This window comes from Pagrus pagrus, assembly GCF_965226575.1.
Source record: "Pagrus pagrus genome assembly, chromosome: 10".
In the NCBI taxonomy this organism is placed as follows: domain Eukaryota; kingdom Metazoa; phylum Chordata; class Actinopteri; order Spariformes; family Sparidae; genus Pagrus; species Pagrus pagrus.
Genome location: NC_140194.1, coordinates 28,375,586 through 28,390,309, shown reverse-complemented (window position 1 = coordinate 28,390,309; position 14,724 = coordinate 28,375,586). Strand labels below are relative to the sequence as shown.

At 41.5% G+C, this 14,724-nt stretch overlaps 2 protein-coding genes across 2 annotated transcripts; both read right to left on the bottom strand.

Annotated features, from left to right (window-relative positions):
* Nucleotides 1-815: 815 nt before the first annotated feature.
* On the bottom strand, nt 816-6,262 carry arpin (actin related protein 2/3 complex inhibitor). The gene is made up of 6 exons (XM_084363923.1): nt 6,122-6,262; nt 5,589-5,664; nt 4,718-4,850; nt 4,129-4,335; nt 2,085-2,245; nt 816-1,343 (listed from the first exon to the last, which is right to left on the bottom strand). Exons 1-6 carry the CDS (start codon nt 6,211-6,213, stop codon nt 1,335-1,337), a joined length of 678 nt encoding a protein of 225 aa, XP_084220049.1. The 5' UTR covers nt 6,214-6,262; the 3' UTR covers nt 816-1,334.
* Nucleotides 6,263-8,588: 2,326 nt separating this feature from the next.
* On the bottom strand, nt 8,589-13,982 carry fam169b (family with sequence similarity 169 member B). Its single transcript, XM_084363981.1, has 9 exons — nt 13,882-13,982; nt 13,026-13,154; nt 12,601-12,703; nt 12,432-12,517; nt 11,203-11,365; nt 10,085-10,267; nt 9,484-9,609; nt 9,338-9,387; nt 8,589-9,050 (listed from the first exon to the last, which is right to left on the bottom strand). Exons 2-9 carry the CDS (start codon nt 13,149-13,151, stop codon nt 8,721-8,723), a joined length of 1,167 nt encoding a protein of 388 aa, XP_084220107.1. The 5' UTR covers nt 13,152-13,154; nt 13,882-13,982; the 3' UTR covers nt 8,589-8,720.
* Nucleotides 13,983-14,724: the final 742 nt, after the last annotated feature.

Below are 14,724 nucleotides of genomic sequence, written 5' to 3'. Positions count from 1 at the left end.
CTTTATTCCAGTCGTGCATGATCTATACTACCGAGATGGCAATAGTAATGATAAAACAGTATGTATATATTGTATACCTGCGTTGACAGATCGGCCAAAACAATTAGCAGATCTGATATTCAGCACTTTTCTGAGATCAGAATCATTGTCTCTTTATCCAATTGCTGATCAAATGAATCATTTTAAAAAATGTGCTACTTTCCCTCTGATGCAGCGCGCAATCTTCAAAGTAACTAGTAACTAAGGTTATCAAATACATGTAGTGGAGTAAAAACTACAGTATTGGCCTCCAAAATGTAGTGGAATGGAAGTATAAAGTTGCAGTACTTGAGTAAATGCCCTTGCCTGACAAGATGAGGGGTATATGTGCATATACGTACTGTACCAAATTATCATCAGTATGGTGTGCCATCGTCACCATGTGCGAGTTAACGAAAGCAACTGATGTTCTCCACTTCGCAGACATTCAAAGTGTGTCACTAACCAAAGAATAAAGGAATGAATGCCTCTGGTATGAATACTCTATATAAAAAAGGCTCTTTCTGAGGGCCTTTACAGTACAAAAGGTGACTGATGGTCTGTTAGTTAATATGCATCTCCTACATCATAAAAATCAGTGTGAGAATGGTTTACTAATCACATATAGACAACATAGCATAACAACAGCCCCTTGGATGAACTTCCATGATCTTGTTCTGTAATGGCTTTTCTTTGTTCCTTGTGTCTGTGGGCTCCCTAACAAAACTGTATGTCAGTGTCATGAAGCTGCTCGGGTGAGAAAAAGCATTTTGTAAAAAGAATACCGGACACCAGCCTACTGATCTTCTGACACAGGAAACACAGCCCTTTGTGTTTATATCTTGCGAGACATACTTTAAAGCACAATATGTCTCTCTAGAAATGATTTAAACTTCAGCGTGGGAGGACAAAAAACAATAGGGACATACAAATCATACATATGCACTTGGACACAAACAATCAACAGTAAAAGAATAAACCAAGAGAGACTGAAAACGCAGAGCTCAAGTTCCAGTTGTAAAGCTAAGGATCTGATCCAAAGTATACAAGAGAAGGGTGCAGCTTTAAAGATACAGTCTGCACCACAGCCAACAGACAGATACACTCTGTGGTGCTGGAAGAGTCTCATTCCATACTGTAGAAGTGACGAAGGGTTTCCAGCCCTTAGGCCCCATATGTTAGAGGTTCAGTCCCCCAGTGAAATCGCCGAGTCCATGCTGAAGACAAAGAGACAGGAATGGAGCCAAGTTGAAGCAGTTCGACCTGGAGACTGGAACACAGCCAACACTTGAGGCTGATGGGAGCGATGGGTTTCCTCAGTCATCCTGGGAGAGAAACAATGTGGGAGAAGTGAGCCCTCTCTGGTTTCTGTTTGTTGAAGTCATCACCCGCTTTGTATATAGACTGAACACCAGATGCTGCCACACAGGGACCGAGCTGACCACTTCCCGTTATGTCAAATCAGAGCTTCTAGCTTGTTTTCCATATTCATTCAAGTTTTGCATGTACAAACAGGATGGGTTTGCTTACTCCAGGCTTATATAACTACCCTCTTGCCTTACTGATTTTTTGCATAAATGAAGCTAGGAGTGATGAGGGTAGATATTAATCATGAAAAGTGCTATGGGAAATGTGAGCGGCATGGGCTGCCTGCCCTGCAGAGAGTTGCAGCTTCTCCCGGGGAAACTTGCCATTTTCACACCCTAAAGAAACGTGCTAGCAGCCGATCATGCAGAGGTGCATCGCTTGAAACGCATCGCCAGCAAGACCATCGTTTTCCTATGGTATGCTGCACCAGGCATGCACTGCTGTGCTACGTGTCAATTTTTATAGCAGTTTTTAAACATGCATAAAAGTTATGACTATACAAATATTTACAACTTCTCAGCAAAAGGCATGGAGTCGCACTGCTTTGATATACTGCAGTGTTATAGTAGTGCAATGCTAGACCAGTGGACTACTTTTTAAAACCTGGCACCTACATGACCCACAATGCAATTTAGCCACTGGAGTTACCCTTTAACTGCAGTATATAAGCTAGGGTTAGATTAGGTAGGTGACCTCACCCATTCATCCTCCTCTGCTCCCTCTCCATCTCCAGGCTTCTGAGTGCTGCCTGCGTCTGCTTTGTTGGCCATGATCTTGTCCGTCCACGATGCTCCGGCCTTCTCATCTCCAGCAAAGTTACACTTGGTTACCGTGCCACCGTCCACTTTGGCTAAGGAGACTGGGAGCACAAAGGTAGAGAAGAGAGTAAGTTTATTTATGTAGCGCCTTGAAGAAGTAGGCGGCATTCAGTGCTTAAGAAAAAAGCACCAGTCATAAAACAGACATGAACGGGTGGGCCTTGAGCTGCTCCTTAAAGTCTTCACAGATCTCGGAGCCCCACAACACTTGACTTCACATCTTGAATGTTTCTCTTCACCAAAAAAGCAACAAAAAGTCCAGCTGTGGAAAGAAAACCTAGATATTATTTATGAAAAGCTCAACACTTTAACAAACTCATCTTGTCAGGACAGTGTGGGTATGGTTTAATTTAATAATCATTTGATTTAATTTCAGATTTAATTGACAGTGGCCTGGAAAAATACTCCACAACTGTCATCAGAAACACAAAACACAGAATCTCTTTTCTGACATGACCAAAATGGCTTCTTTTCCACCTTTGGCAGGACATGGTGTGTCCATGTCTAACCCTATACCTCACACTGATTAAGGAAGTAGGTTTTTGGGGTAATTTAAACCCAAAGGGAGACAGCTTCCAAGTTTGGGAGCCACACAACGTCTGATGAAGTCTCCTTTAGTTATGAGCCTGGAGCCATGAATGAGCAGCACGCCCTGACCAGACGACCTCAGAGACCTACTGGTGAGGTAGGACTGCAACAGATCTTTATGGCAGGTGTCTTAACCTGCAGAGATCTAGAAGCCATCGTGTAAAGAAATCAAGACTGGTGTCAAAGGCCCAGGTAAACTAAAGCTACAGGGAGTTTACAGCCTCCCTTATTAACATATAGACACAGAAATACAGAACTAAATAAAGAAAGCAATGCAAAAATACATCAAATTAATACAAGAATACATGTAAAAATACAGAAATATGTGAAATATACCCCCAAACACTTAATTATTCATTTAATTGTGTAATTGTGTATGGAAGCAGGGTCGTCTATGAGCCTGTTTAAGACTCTCCTACAGGGTCCCAACAGGACCGGGCTGAGGGGATATTCCCACAGTTCAAATCCACTATCACACTACAATTAATCACGCATTTAATCATTGGAATTATTTATTTTTATTATTTCCATTTATTACAAAAAAAGCAAAAGTACCCCAAAAAAGATTCTTATATTGTTAGTGAAGTTTGTCATATTTCTATACAAAACTATATATCTTATGGTCAAAGTGGTAGGTGGATGAGCTTAAAAAACAAAAAACAGTCATTTTTTCACACAAGTACTGAGATGTCATATACAGTATATTATACTGCTGTACTGAGCTGACTTTATTACTTTTTGGCTTCTTATTCTCAGCCCCCTCAGGAGCTTCAAAATGCCCATCACATGATAATGAACGTTGGCTGAATGTGTAAAAGTAGAGGCTGTGAACACACCGAAGCGCTCCACTCCACGCCGCTGAGAACTGACTATTGAATATCAAAGGGCTGGATGACTCTTGTGAATGTAAGAGAGGTCAAACTCTGTTCATTCCTCTGGAGGTTACTTATGAAACTGCGAAAGAGACCGGAAAAACTAAATTCAAGTTTAATTTCATTCACTCCCCACTGCCATTGGGTTCATTGCCAGGACAAGCTTGATCAACATGAAAGCCAAAAGGACCCTCTGGCTTTGAAAAACAAACACATCTTATGTAGTCTGAAAATAAATTAAAGAGCTCTGATGGAATCTCGTACTGCATTCGTATCCCCTAACAAAGATCCACTTTAGACAGCCTGAAGCAGATGCATGGTTCAGACAATAGAATATTCTTTCCTTTCAGGATTCATCTCAAATAAAAACATATTTGATGCTTAATGTGCACTGTTTTCTGTTTTCAGTGGTGAATATGTGGAAGCAGCTAAGCAGTAATAACAGCATGGTGACGCAGACTCACATATGAAAGGACTGTTTCCTCTGGTCTTCAGCCGGATGTCCTGTCCTGTTTCCAGCTCTGTTTTGTCCATCTCAGACTCGGGGTACCAGAAGGCCCAGGTCCCGCCGGGTCGGTGCTCGTCAGTTATCTTCAGCAGCTCGGCTTTGTTCACTATCGCCGACAGCTGCTCCTCAGACAGACGGTCCGACTCCCCTTTAGCTTCCGTCTCTGTATGGGCAGAAAATACGCACCTCAGCTAATGAAGCTAGAAAGAATTTACAGTTACAGTGTCCCGAGGGTCAACGCACTGCAACTCACGAAAACACATGCAAACAGAATAACACAAAGTAATGAGGAAAGACAATCTCCACCAGTTTGACGACACATGCACAGCGTTTCGAAAAACTATTCTGCAATGTGAGCGAAACATAAACAAACACAGGAACGCACGACTACAACCAAATACAAGAATGTTGCAAGTCACACAGAACTGACTGAACTGAGCCATTCTGACACTGCATATTTGGCAGACGGATACAAACACAATCACCTTTTCCAAGGAAAGAAAACACGCAAAGATTAACTCAAATGTTTGCTGTTGTCTACTCACTGTAGGAGGACATGAGGAAACCAGTGTTGACCTTTTTGGTGTCGCTGAAGTTTGGCTCAATCTCCTTCCCGCTGCTTTCAAACTTCCTCTGATGGATGCGAGTGGGTTTGATGTACAGCACAAGGAAACGTGCCTGCCAGTGAAACAACAAGAATGAGTAGTTTTGTGTTTTGTCTGTCCGTTGTTAGCTTCATCTGTCCAAAATGCCGACACTGATAAGGATTTGGGCAATATTCTGAAGTTCTTCATATGTTTGGTGACAGACATCTTTATATAGTTCAGTAAATGACAAAGACAAAGATGACACGAGATTTGAGGAAATCCTCATTTTGAAAAAAAAAAACCCCAAAAACCATCCCTCATTTTTTACAGACAGCTTCCTCAAACAGAGTTTTATCAATGACATCATTAATGACTGAGCTATTATTTACATTGATAATATTGTGCTGGCCTGTAAAATTGAAACAATGAATGACTTCATTGTGTACAGCGGATCTCAACTACTTCTGCTTATCATCCTCAAAATCAAAGGGGTGGCACTGCAGACCCAACACTGACTCAGAGGACGGCGGACTTAAAGGTGCTATTTGTGAGAAAAGTTGATTTTTGACTCTAATTCCCATAATGATGCTCTGGGCTTCCCGACTGATGCTTTGGGATTGTAGGACGTGTCGGCCGCCATCCCAAAGTCTCAGTGTTGGACGAGAGCATCATTATGGGAATGAGAGTCGAAAATCTACCATTCAACCCTTTTACTGTATCAATATTATATTATTATCGTGATATGAGACGATTATTATCTCAGATTTGGGAAAGCATTATATCATGATATCACAGAAGTGTTTTAAAGGCTGCATTACAGTAATGTCACCTTCTGACCGCTGACGTCAGTGATCGCATGCCTGGAAACATCCAGCAGCTTTCCCTCTAGAAGAACCCCGGGGCCACTGTGTGGAAGAGAACATGTCTCAATTATATAATCATTAAAATCATTGTATTTCCAGTTGGTTTCTCATAGGAGAGCAACATCTTCAAATCCCCCTCCTCCCCTGTAGAGACCTGTATATTAAGAACTGCAAAACAAACTCCATTCAACAAGATATGGTGAGTTTAACAACTGAAACATGGTGAACAGGAACTAGACACAGTGGTTTTGTAGCCTACGTATGTTTTTATTATTCCCAGGTGCAGACTGGAGATTCATTTCAGTGCCGAATCTACGACCACTCATTATTTCTGACATGAAAATGTGTGTGAGCTGTGGAAATCACAGCTACATGCTCAAAATTTCGGGAAAACTAAACTGTCATATTTCTTCAGTGGGGTTTGGTGCAGCGATAACACTGTAACTGTAACTCATACTTGTACTCTCTGTCACTTCCAGTCAGGTGTGTAAGCCCCTACCTGTCATACGTAGAGGGGGACCACACGCGGTCAACCTTCTCATTGTGAACTGGTTTGTTCTGTAAAGACGTGTTGTGATAAATTCGGCTCATCTTTCATGAACTCGTTTGGAACTTTTTCTCCTTTTCCGAGATTTTCCGGTTTTGCTTACTTCCTCTTCCTACATGTAGCCGCCTGGCGGAGGTGCGCTGGGTTTTTTAGACGGCACGCACCGCCGGGTGACAGCCGTGCAAGAGATGAGGTAAGTGTGTGGCGTACACAGTGAGAAAGGAGGTGTCCAGCACCACATGTGGTTTCTATTACTGTGGCTGACCCCAGGAACATATTGCAGAGCTATGCTTGTTGGACACTATATGACCAGTAAGATGGACGAATGGGTGATGTTCTCCGTCCCAGCAAGTGCAACAAAGCAGAGTATGAGGAAGATGTCCATAAAGCACATGCACTGAATCTCTTACTCTTAATTTAGTATCTCAAATATTTGATTTATCACGAGTGTTTTTTAATCATATGATTCCTCACTAGGGTGACCAAACGTCCTGTTTTCCCAGGACATGTCCTGTTTTCACGTCCTGTCCTGGCCGTCCCGGGAGTTTTTTATAAAGTGGTGAAATGTCCTGGTTTTCATTGGGCCATTAAATTGACGCTGCATGTGACCTGCATCATCATGCCGAAGCGTAAATGCACATTTAACGATGAGCTACAAAAGAAATCCCCCACTTACCGTCCCGGTCGGGACAAGTGGGAGGCTTTGTGCACTGTGTGCAAACCCGGTACCTATGTTTCGGTGTCCAATGGGGGTGCCTTAGACCTCAAAGCCCACATGGACACCGAAAAACATAAAAAAAAAAGTGTGCGAGGTGAGTGTAGTAGTTGGATTACTAATATAGCAGAGGTATTTTTCAGTTATTTATTATTATTTATTTTTCTAATACAGAAGAGACATTATTTCTATCATTATTTCATTCGTTGTTTTTTAAACTTATAATAAAACATGTTGAGTAACCTCTGAGAAGCATGTCTGAATGTGTGTCTTTGGTTATAGATAGTATTTTGTTTGTAATATATACATTTCATTATCCATACAGAGGAGGCATACTTTAAATGTATGTTAATTTTAAGGCATCTGAGTAAATTTTGGGTATCATATCTCATTGCTGGGCCGAGTGTCCTGGTTTTTGGTAATCCAAATATGGTCACCCTATTCCTCACATGTTCATTATTTTTTGTTCACAGTGTCATTGGCATCATTGTATATACAGCAGGGTCAAGAAGTTAGACCACTCATCAAGACACTTCTATTTTTTCTTGACAAACAATAAAATCAGCTGAGTAGTTTGAGTGAAAAATTCATCTTTGAAAAAAATTAATGAATGAAAGAATGAATTTTCGCTTCACTTTCAACTTCAAAAAGTGTTCACAAGTTTGTGTTTGACCTCATGATTCATGTTATGTTACAAACTTGTGGAGTCCATGCTGGCTCGAACACATGCTTTCATTCAGGCAAAAGGGGAACATACCAAATACTAAGATATTCTGAAATCAATTCATTATTAATTATTCATTGGTAATGAAAAAATAGTATTACATTCAAAACAAATGCAAAATGGAAGCATTACAAACAGTGGTCTCAGACTGTTGGACCCTGCTGCAGGCGTCCTGTCTCTGCTGGTGTGTACTGATTGCTTCTGTCTCTTTTTCCATCTGTGTTTGTACACTTGTGTATTGAGCAGTTTTGGGAAATATGCATATTCAGAGTCAGATACGAAGATTGTGCTGGGCTGTTTCTTGGCTAGGAGCGGAGAAGGACTTTGTTACAGAGCCATGCAAGCTGTTCGCCCTTATCTACCGTTTATGCTAAGCTAAGCTAACTGGCTGCAGGTTCATATTTACCTTACACATGAGAATGGTATCAACTGAAGGCAAATAGGAGTATTTCCCACAGCGTGGAACTATTATTTTAAGATCAGTGACACTGGAATCTATGAACCCAAGTGATTCAAGACACAAACCTTTACACCTCATATTACAAAGACATGCTGGGCTACGTTCCACAGTGTACATATAACGGATGAATGATATGATCGATGAGTGAGTCTAATCATGTTGTGATGTGCGGCTTTATCTGTTTTTTCTCATTAGAACTCTGCTCAGGTTGAAGGTTGGTGGAGCCACGCTAGGAATTACGTGAGGCCACCAATTTCAAGAATGATAAAGGTGTAATTCGACTCGCCCAAGATAACAGGAGCATGACGGAGATGTCGGAGGTGGAGCATAGTTTGAGCTGCCAGTCAAAACACGTGAGTGCTGCATGGTGGCTGCCCACTGGGAAGGGAAGGGTTAAACGCAGGTTTAACTACGCTGTAATCAGTATGGTTGTATATGACCAACAAAGAACCCTCTGTGAAAAGAGGTTAGCCAGAATAATAAAAAATGAGTTATTTCTTATATTTTACAATTGTATTCATTTATTCATTCATCAGTCTGAAAATGTCTGTAAACTTCATGACATAAATACAGTATGACTGTCACCTCAGTTTAGGTGGATGCAGCATCCACAACAGTTCCTTCTGATGCCTGTCTGTCCTCGTGATTTAACTCATGTCCTTCTGACTCGTTTGATTCTTCCTTGTGTTTCCTCTGAATCTGGCTTTTCTCTGCAAGGCTCTGTAGATTGAGAGGGCTGCGATATCAGAGCTTGTTTTGTGTTTAGTGACTTTGGTGGTCTGGTGGGAGGTCCGTGGTCCAGCTCATCGGCGTGGGCTGCAGGACTACATCCTGTTCCAGAGGTCTTGCTGCTTGGGGACCTTCCTCCTTGGCTTGGATCACAAGGTTTAATTTGTTCTTCAGAAGAGCCTGTTGCCGGTGGAGCGTTGACGTTGCAGATGCTGAATGAGGTCGGTTCAGGTCTACAATTGTTAGACTGCGTCTTAAAAGAACAGAAGAGATTCGGAGATGTTCAGGCAACACAATGGCTGCTTAAACTCATAAAGTTCTTCATGTTCTCCATAATCTTCATCAACCCACATTGCGATGTCTCTGTAACTCTCCTGTCTTCACTTGCTAACCAAAGTGTGCTGTAGGTCTACAAGTGTTGAAATTTACATCACTGCCTCTTTTATAATGCGTTTCTTTTTGTATGATACATAAACATCAGTGCAAATATCAGATCTGGAAACAAACATAACATAAGCAGAGAAAAGCTGAGACTCTCACTTCATTCCTCTGTGTTTCTCCTGATGTTGGACTACTCTCCTCATTAATGCCTGGAAAGACAAGAGTCAAATGAGACCACATTAAAACTGAGGGGTACACTAAGTACACTTAAGTGAATAAGCTATAAAAACAAAAAAGATTATTACAGAGGGAGTAGCGGCCCAGCTTGATGTTGAGCCAGATGTTTCTTCTCTGAGACCAGCCCCCCGGAGCCTCCACCTCATACAGACGCTCCTGATAATCCTCATGCTGCTGCAGGAACTTCCTGCACACTGCACACACAGGAGACACACACACACATGCATTAGAGTTAGCTCAATTAAAACCATCATCTGAGCTGCTTCTTAAAAACCAAACACTGTACACCTCAGTGTTCCGATTCTTTGTTCTACCTGGGATCTGTGTGGGGACTGTGGGAATTTTGGTAACCGAGATTAAAATGCAACAGCAGAATAAAACTACTTGATTTCTGTTGTGTCGTGACATTTAGGTGTTTGATCTTAATACACGAGTGCATGTGGGCATGAACATTTCCAACTTAGTTTGTTGCTCTCATGTGGCATGATTATGCAATACTGACTACCAATGAACCCATCAGAAATATGCATTCTTCTGCCAAATATGGCAAATCATCTGACAAAATCATCCTCCAGATAAGAAAAAAGGGAAAAAAGGAAGGAAGAGAATGAATGTAAATAAACAAATAAATGGGCTTTGTGGGGAGGATGAAGGAGAACCTCAGCTGACCTGCCACCATGCCGGGTGATAATGGAGAGCTGACTCCCATAAACTTCTCTGTGGAGAACGAGGAGCAGAAGTCCTCCAGCATGTGAAGGCCACAGCCTCTCCTCCTCCAGCTCGCCCTCACCAGCACCGTGTCCAGAACAGGCAGCAGGTAGGCTTGACTGCTCCAGCTGTCACACAGGCTGCCTGAAATATGAGTTATAAACAATGTAATCCATCACAGTAAGTAACTCGGTCCACTGCTGAATACAGCTCGATCCATACTGGAGTTTTGAGGCCTAATAAAAAGAAAATCGTATCCTGTATTTGCTGATATTCTTCTTTTTATTAACATGAAATTATAAAATATACAAACATCTTTGATAAAGATCATTTAAAGCTATGATCCTTACATCCTAACCTCTCCATACAAGAGTTTCATTTGTAGAGGCAGGGTCTGCCATCCCTGTGCTGGATTGTATTAACACTTCAATAAATATATTATAATATTAATTCTAATAGTATTTATTACTGTAATAATATTACAGGGAGTGAAGGAGCAGCTGCAGTGAGCAGGGAGATGAAGAGCTAGCTGATGGTCTCTCCGTCCATATGGGTCTGCTGGCAGTTTCAGTCCATGTGATGCTGTTGTGAGGCGGTGGTGGTGTCATGTCATCAAATTTGCTCAGCACGCCAACTGACTTTATTTTAGTAACCCCGTGATTTTACCTGTAGCACCACCCTCCTTTCCAACATTTTTTCAAGTCATGTTAGTATAAATATAAAAAATATATTCATAAAAATAGTGAAGCATGAAATGGAGAGTCTAGACCAAGTAAGTAAGTTTTAGTGAACACTGCTGCTGTATACAGATGCAAATCATCTGGAGACATGTTTATGGTTATTGTTTTCACCTGTGGATGTGACCCCTTGTTGTTAGAAATGCTACAAATACTACTTCACCCTAAAGTAATGTAGAATCAACTGATAATAAGCATATGGTAAATGAATAGTGAGCAGCAACTACCAATGTTAAAACTGCAGAAGTCTAGATGTACAGTACATGTGAAAATACCTCCAGAGCGACAGATACAGTGGAAGCACCCGGCCCCTCTCATTCTCATCTTCTTCCTCCATCCTACCTTTGTGTTTGACGGTGTAGAAGCCGACCACCCGGCTGTCTCTCCACAGCAGTTTACAGCTCTCTGTGCGGGGGTGCAGGGAGAACAACACCTCCTGCTCTGAGTGTCTGTCCACTACCTGACTGAGCAGGAACACGATCACCCTCTCCATGATCGACTGCACCTGGGGAAAACACGTGGACTTAGGGATTGCACACACACGGCTGCAGTTCAAATAAAAGCAGATGAAAGATATAATTATCTCTTTTTTATATTGAGCTTTAACTGCGCTATTAAAATGTTTTCTGAAACCCATATTGACATTCAGAAAGCTTTATGATTTATGGTTTTCATAATAAAATCACAAGAGCTATGATTTTAATTACAATTGATATAATTAACAATGTCTTAGCATCCTGTAGCAAGTGAAAGTTTAAGCCACAACTGCTGATTTCATAGCCTATAACGGCAGCTGTTGCTAGTGAATTTACACACATGTAGCTAAAAATGGTAAATTCTGTCAACAGTCAGTCTTGATTGTTGTCTGGGTACCAATCTCTCTCTATGAAATAAAAACATAATGTTTCAGAATCTACTTTAAGGTGACCTTTTAGAAAGAAGAGCACGTCTTCTGTCCCAACTCTAATGTTTTCTTACATCTTTACAGTATCTTTACCTCCGCCCTTGACTTCCAACTGATCCTATAGTCATGGAGGAAGAAATGTGTGGGATGTGTTGCTAAATTGCTTAAGAAAATACATGATTTGGGAACGTGCAGTGATTCATATCAGACTAATTTACCGTAGGAGTCCAATTAAAATGCTGGCACTGTCAAGCTTTTGTTCTTGAGGCTCGTCTGGGAGTTGAACCCAGGACCTCTTGCATAGGGAGGATCACGTGGGTTTTCTCAAGAACACTTGGAAAAACCTTCTCCCTTGAGGAACGCACAAACACAGTGTGTCTTATGGAGGGATGGACGTGTACCTGAGGGAAATGTGCAGTCTGCAGCAAATCAAGAGTAGCAGGTTTGACTTGTATTGTTTGAGGACAGAGTGAAGAGGACAGAGCCTCAAATCCTATTTTGACTTTCAAGCAAATGTGCTGGGCGCTTCTCCTGGTCCCTATATCTAGACAGTTTTTAGACTAAATGATTAGACACAGATAGTTGTATTTCTTTCCACACTGTACAGAGCTGTGTAGGAGCCCTGATCTATGTATCAATGTGTTGTAGGGAAGGAAAAAACAGTTACCAACATCAAACCACTTCTGGATGTGCTGGATGTTCGTAAGACGTCAGCCACACACCACCACTTCTCATGCAGGTATAAAGCCAGCACTGGAAGGTCGAGCAGAAAGAGTTAGTCTGTGTCTCGTGTGTGTGTCGGATTAAGACTAATAAAAGTGTGTTTGATTCCAAACCTTGCGTTGGATCATCTGGAGGGTGAAGCGCCAGAAGCGTACAGTCGGGCTGGTCATCTTCAAACAGCTGCAGCCGTCTTACATTGTTTGCTGTTATCGCTATCTGAGCAGACAGGAAGACAACTTCACGCACTTTATCTACATTCCTTTGTCAAATAACAACAGTGTTGCAACAGATAGTCTGTACTTTATTACACGCTTATAATAAGGTCCAACACCTACTAATGAAGCAGTAAAAAGGAAACATTTCAAGAATCAAGAATTTCTGCTCATATTTACAAAATCGCCTCCAATTTGTGACCTGTAATTAGGAGGTAATTACGAGGTGAACATTGCGAATATTCTGCCTGCACTCTGACCGTCAATATCATCAAGAAGGAAAAAAGCGGAGTCGTTAAGTGTTATGTTATATTAAGCTATGCTACCTCTGATGTCTGTGATGCTTGAAACACTTCATTTCCGCGTGCTCTCGACTCCAAAGATGAGAGGTATTGTTCAGATGCTGATGTCAGGTCGCTGTCATCCACAGCTGGAAGGTCTACAGGGTACATGGCCTGTCAAACACATATGTTTAAGGGGATACTTACACATTTACAACATCAACAAGCAACAGATACATGTCACGCCTTTATGGTGTGATGACTCCAGTGGTGACTAAGGAGGGAAGATAGAAAACAGTTATCTTTATCTAAGTGTTGGCTGTCCAGTTCTCACGTACAGAGAATATGTCCCTCCACCAGACTACGTTCAAAGTTCAGGCGGTTTAAAGCTGCCTTTCCTGTGCGATCACAGAATATCAAGTGATAGGTTGACTTATGATCTTTGGCAAGCTGTTAGTTCCTTATGGTTACATCGGGAAACCAGTTACCGTAATTAACGCAGATGAGTCAGTTTTTAGCTAAACATTAACTTGGATGTCACACGGTTCAGGCTCCGTCTGCAGATGATTGCGTGTGGACAGTGACGTCAGTACTCTCATTAAAAAGTCTAATTGTGTATTAACATGCCATACTTCTGTGTAAAACTTTACTCTCGGGGATTAAGAAAACCTTTTTGTATTGAGTGAGTCTATAAACGACTTCATGAGCATGGCAGCATTACACTGACAGCTCTGTTCATAATGACTAAACCGGGCTCTGTTACAGCTGCGTGCACTTTGATCTGCTAACTTAGCAATGCTAAGGAAAACAACACGTGGCTTCAGCAAAACATGCATAATGCTTCACAGAACGACTTCACAACACATACTTAAGGCTTCATTTCAAAGGCGTCTTAACTTACTTTACGACTTAAAGAGCCCTGGAACAGAGGAGAGGCGCTCCGCTGCACCTGTAACTTCCGTAAACGTCACTTTGAAGTCACCTTGACGTCTTGTTTCGTGGACTTGCAGCGCCACCCTCTGATAAGAGAGAGGCATTACGTCACTCTGTCCCTCAAGCTCACCAGCATTCGCTAGGACATGACCGGAAACACAAGACGCAGACTTCAAAATAAAAGTAAATGAAACTAGTAAACAGACCTTAGTGTTTGACAAAGTTAATGTCAAAATAGTTCCACAGAAACAACTCTTTTGAGCGTGCATGTGACAATGCTATGTCATGGCAGGGATCCATAAATGCAATATTTATTTGAGGATCCTAAATGTCAGCTCAAGGGGCCTTGGTCCTACACAGTTCCTGATGTGAGTTGTTTCACAATAAAGCTTTGTTACTATCTACATGATTGCATCTTCTACATGTACCCTGTATGATGTAGAATGAAAAGCCCAGAACCCACAACCAGTGACTACTGAAATAATGTTCATTTTAAAAGATCGACTATTCACAATTTAGCCTGCAAAAAAGTCAATTTCGCAGTGTATGTGCACCAGAGTCATGTTTGCCTATATATCTCAAACTCAGGTGTAAGGTTAGCATAGTGCAAACCTTTGACAGCCAATCATTAAACAAGTAAAGACTAAATGTTGAGCCAAAGCAATGATCTGAGAACTTTAATATTTCATATTTCATGTCACGACCTGACCTATGTCTTTTTGACACAATAATAGCAGTCATCCAACATGCCAGTAACAAACGCATGTGCCAGTCTTCACAACCTGTCCATGACAATCAAATGAAGACGTGA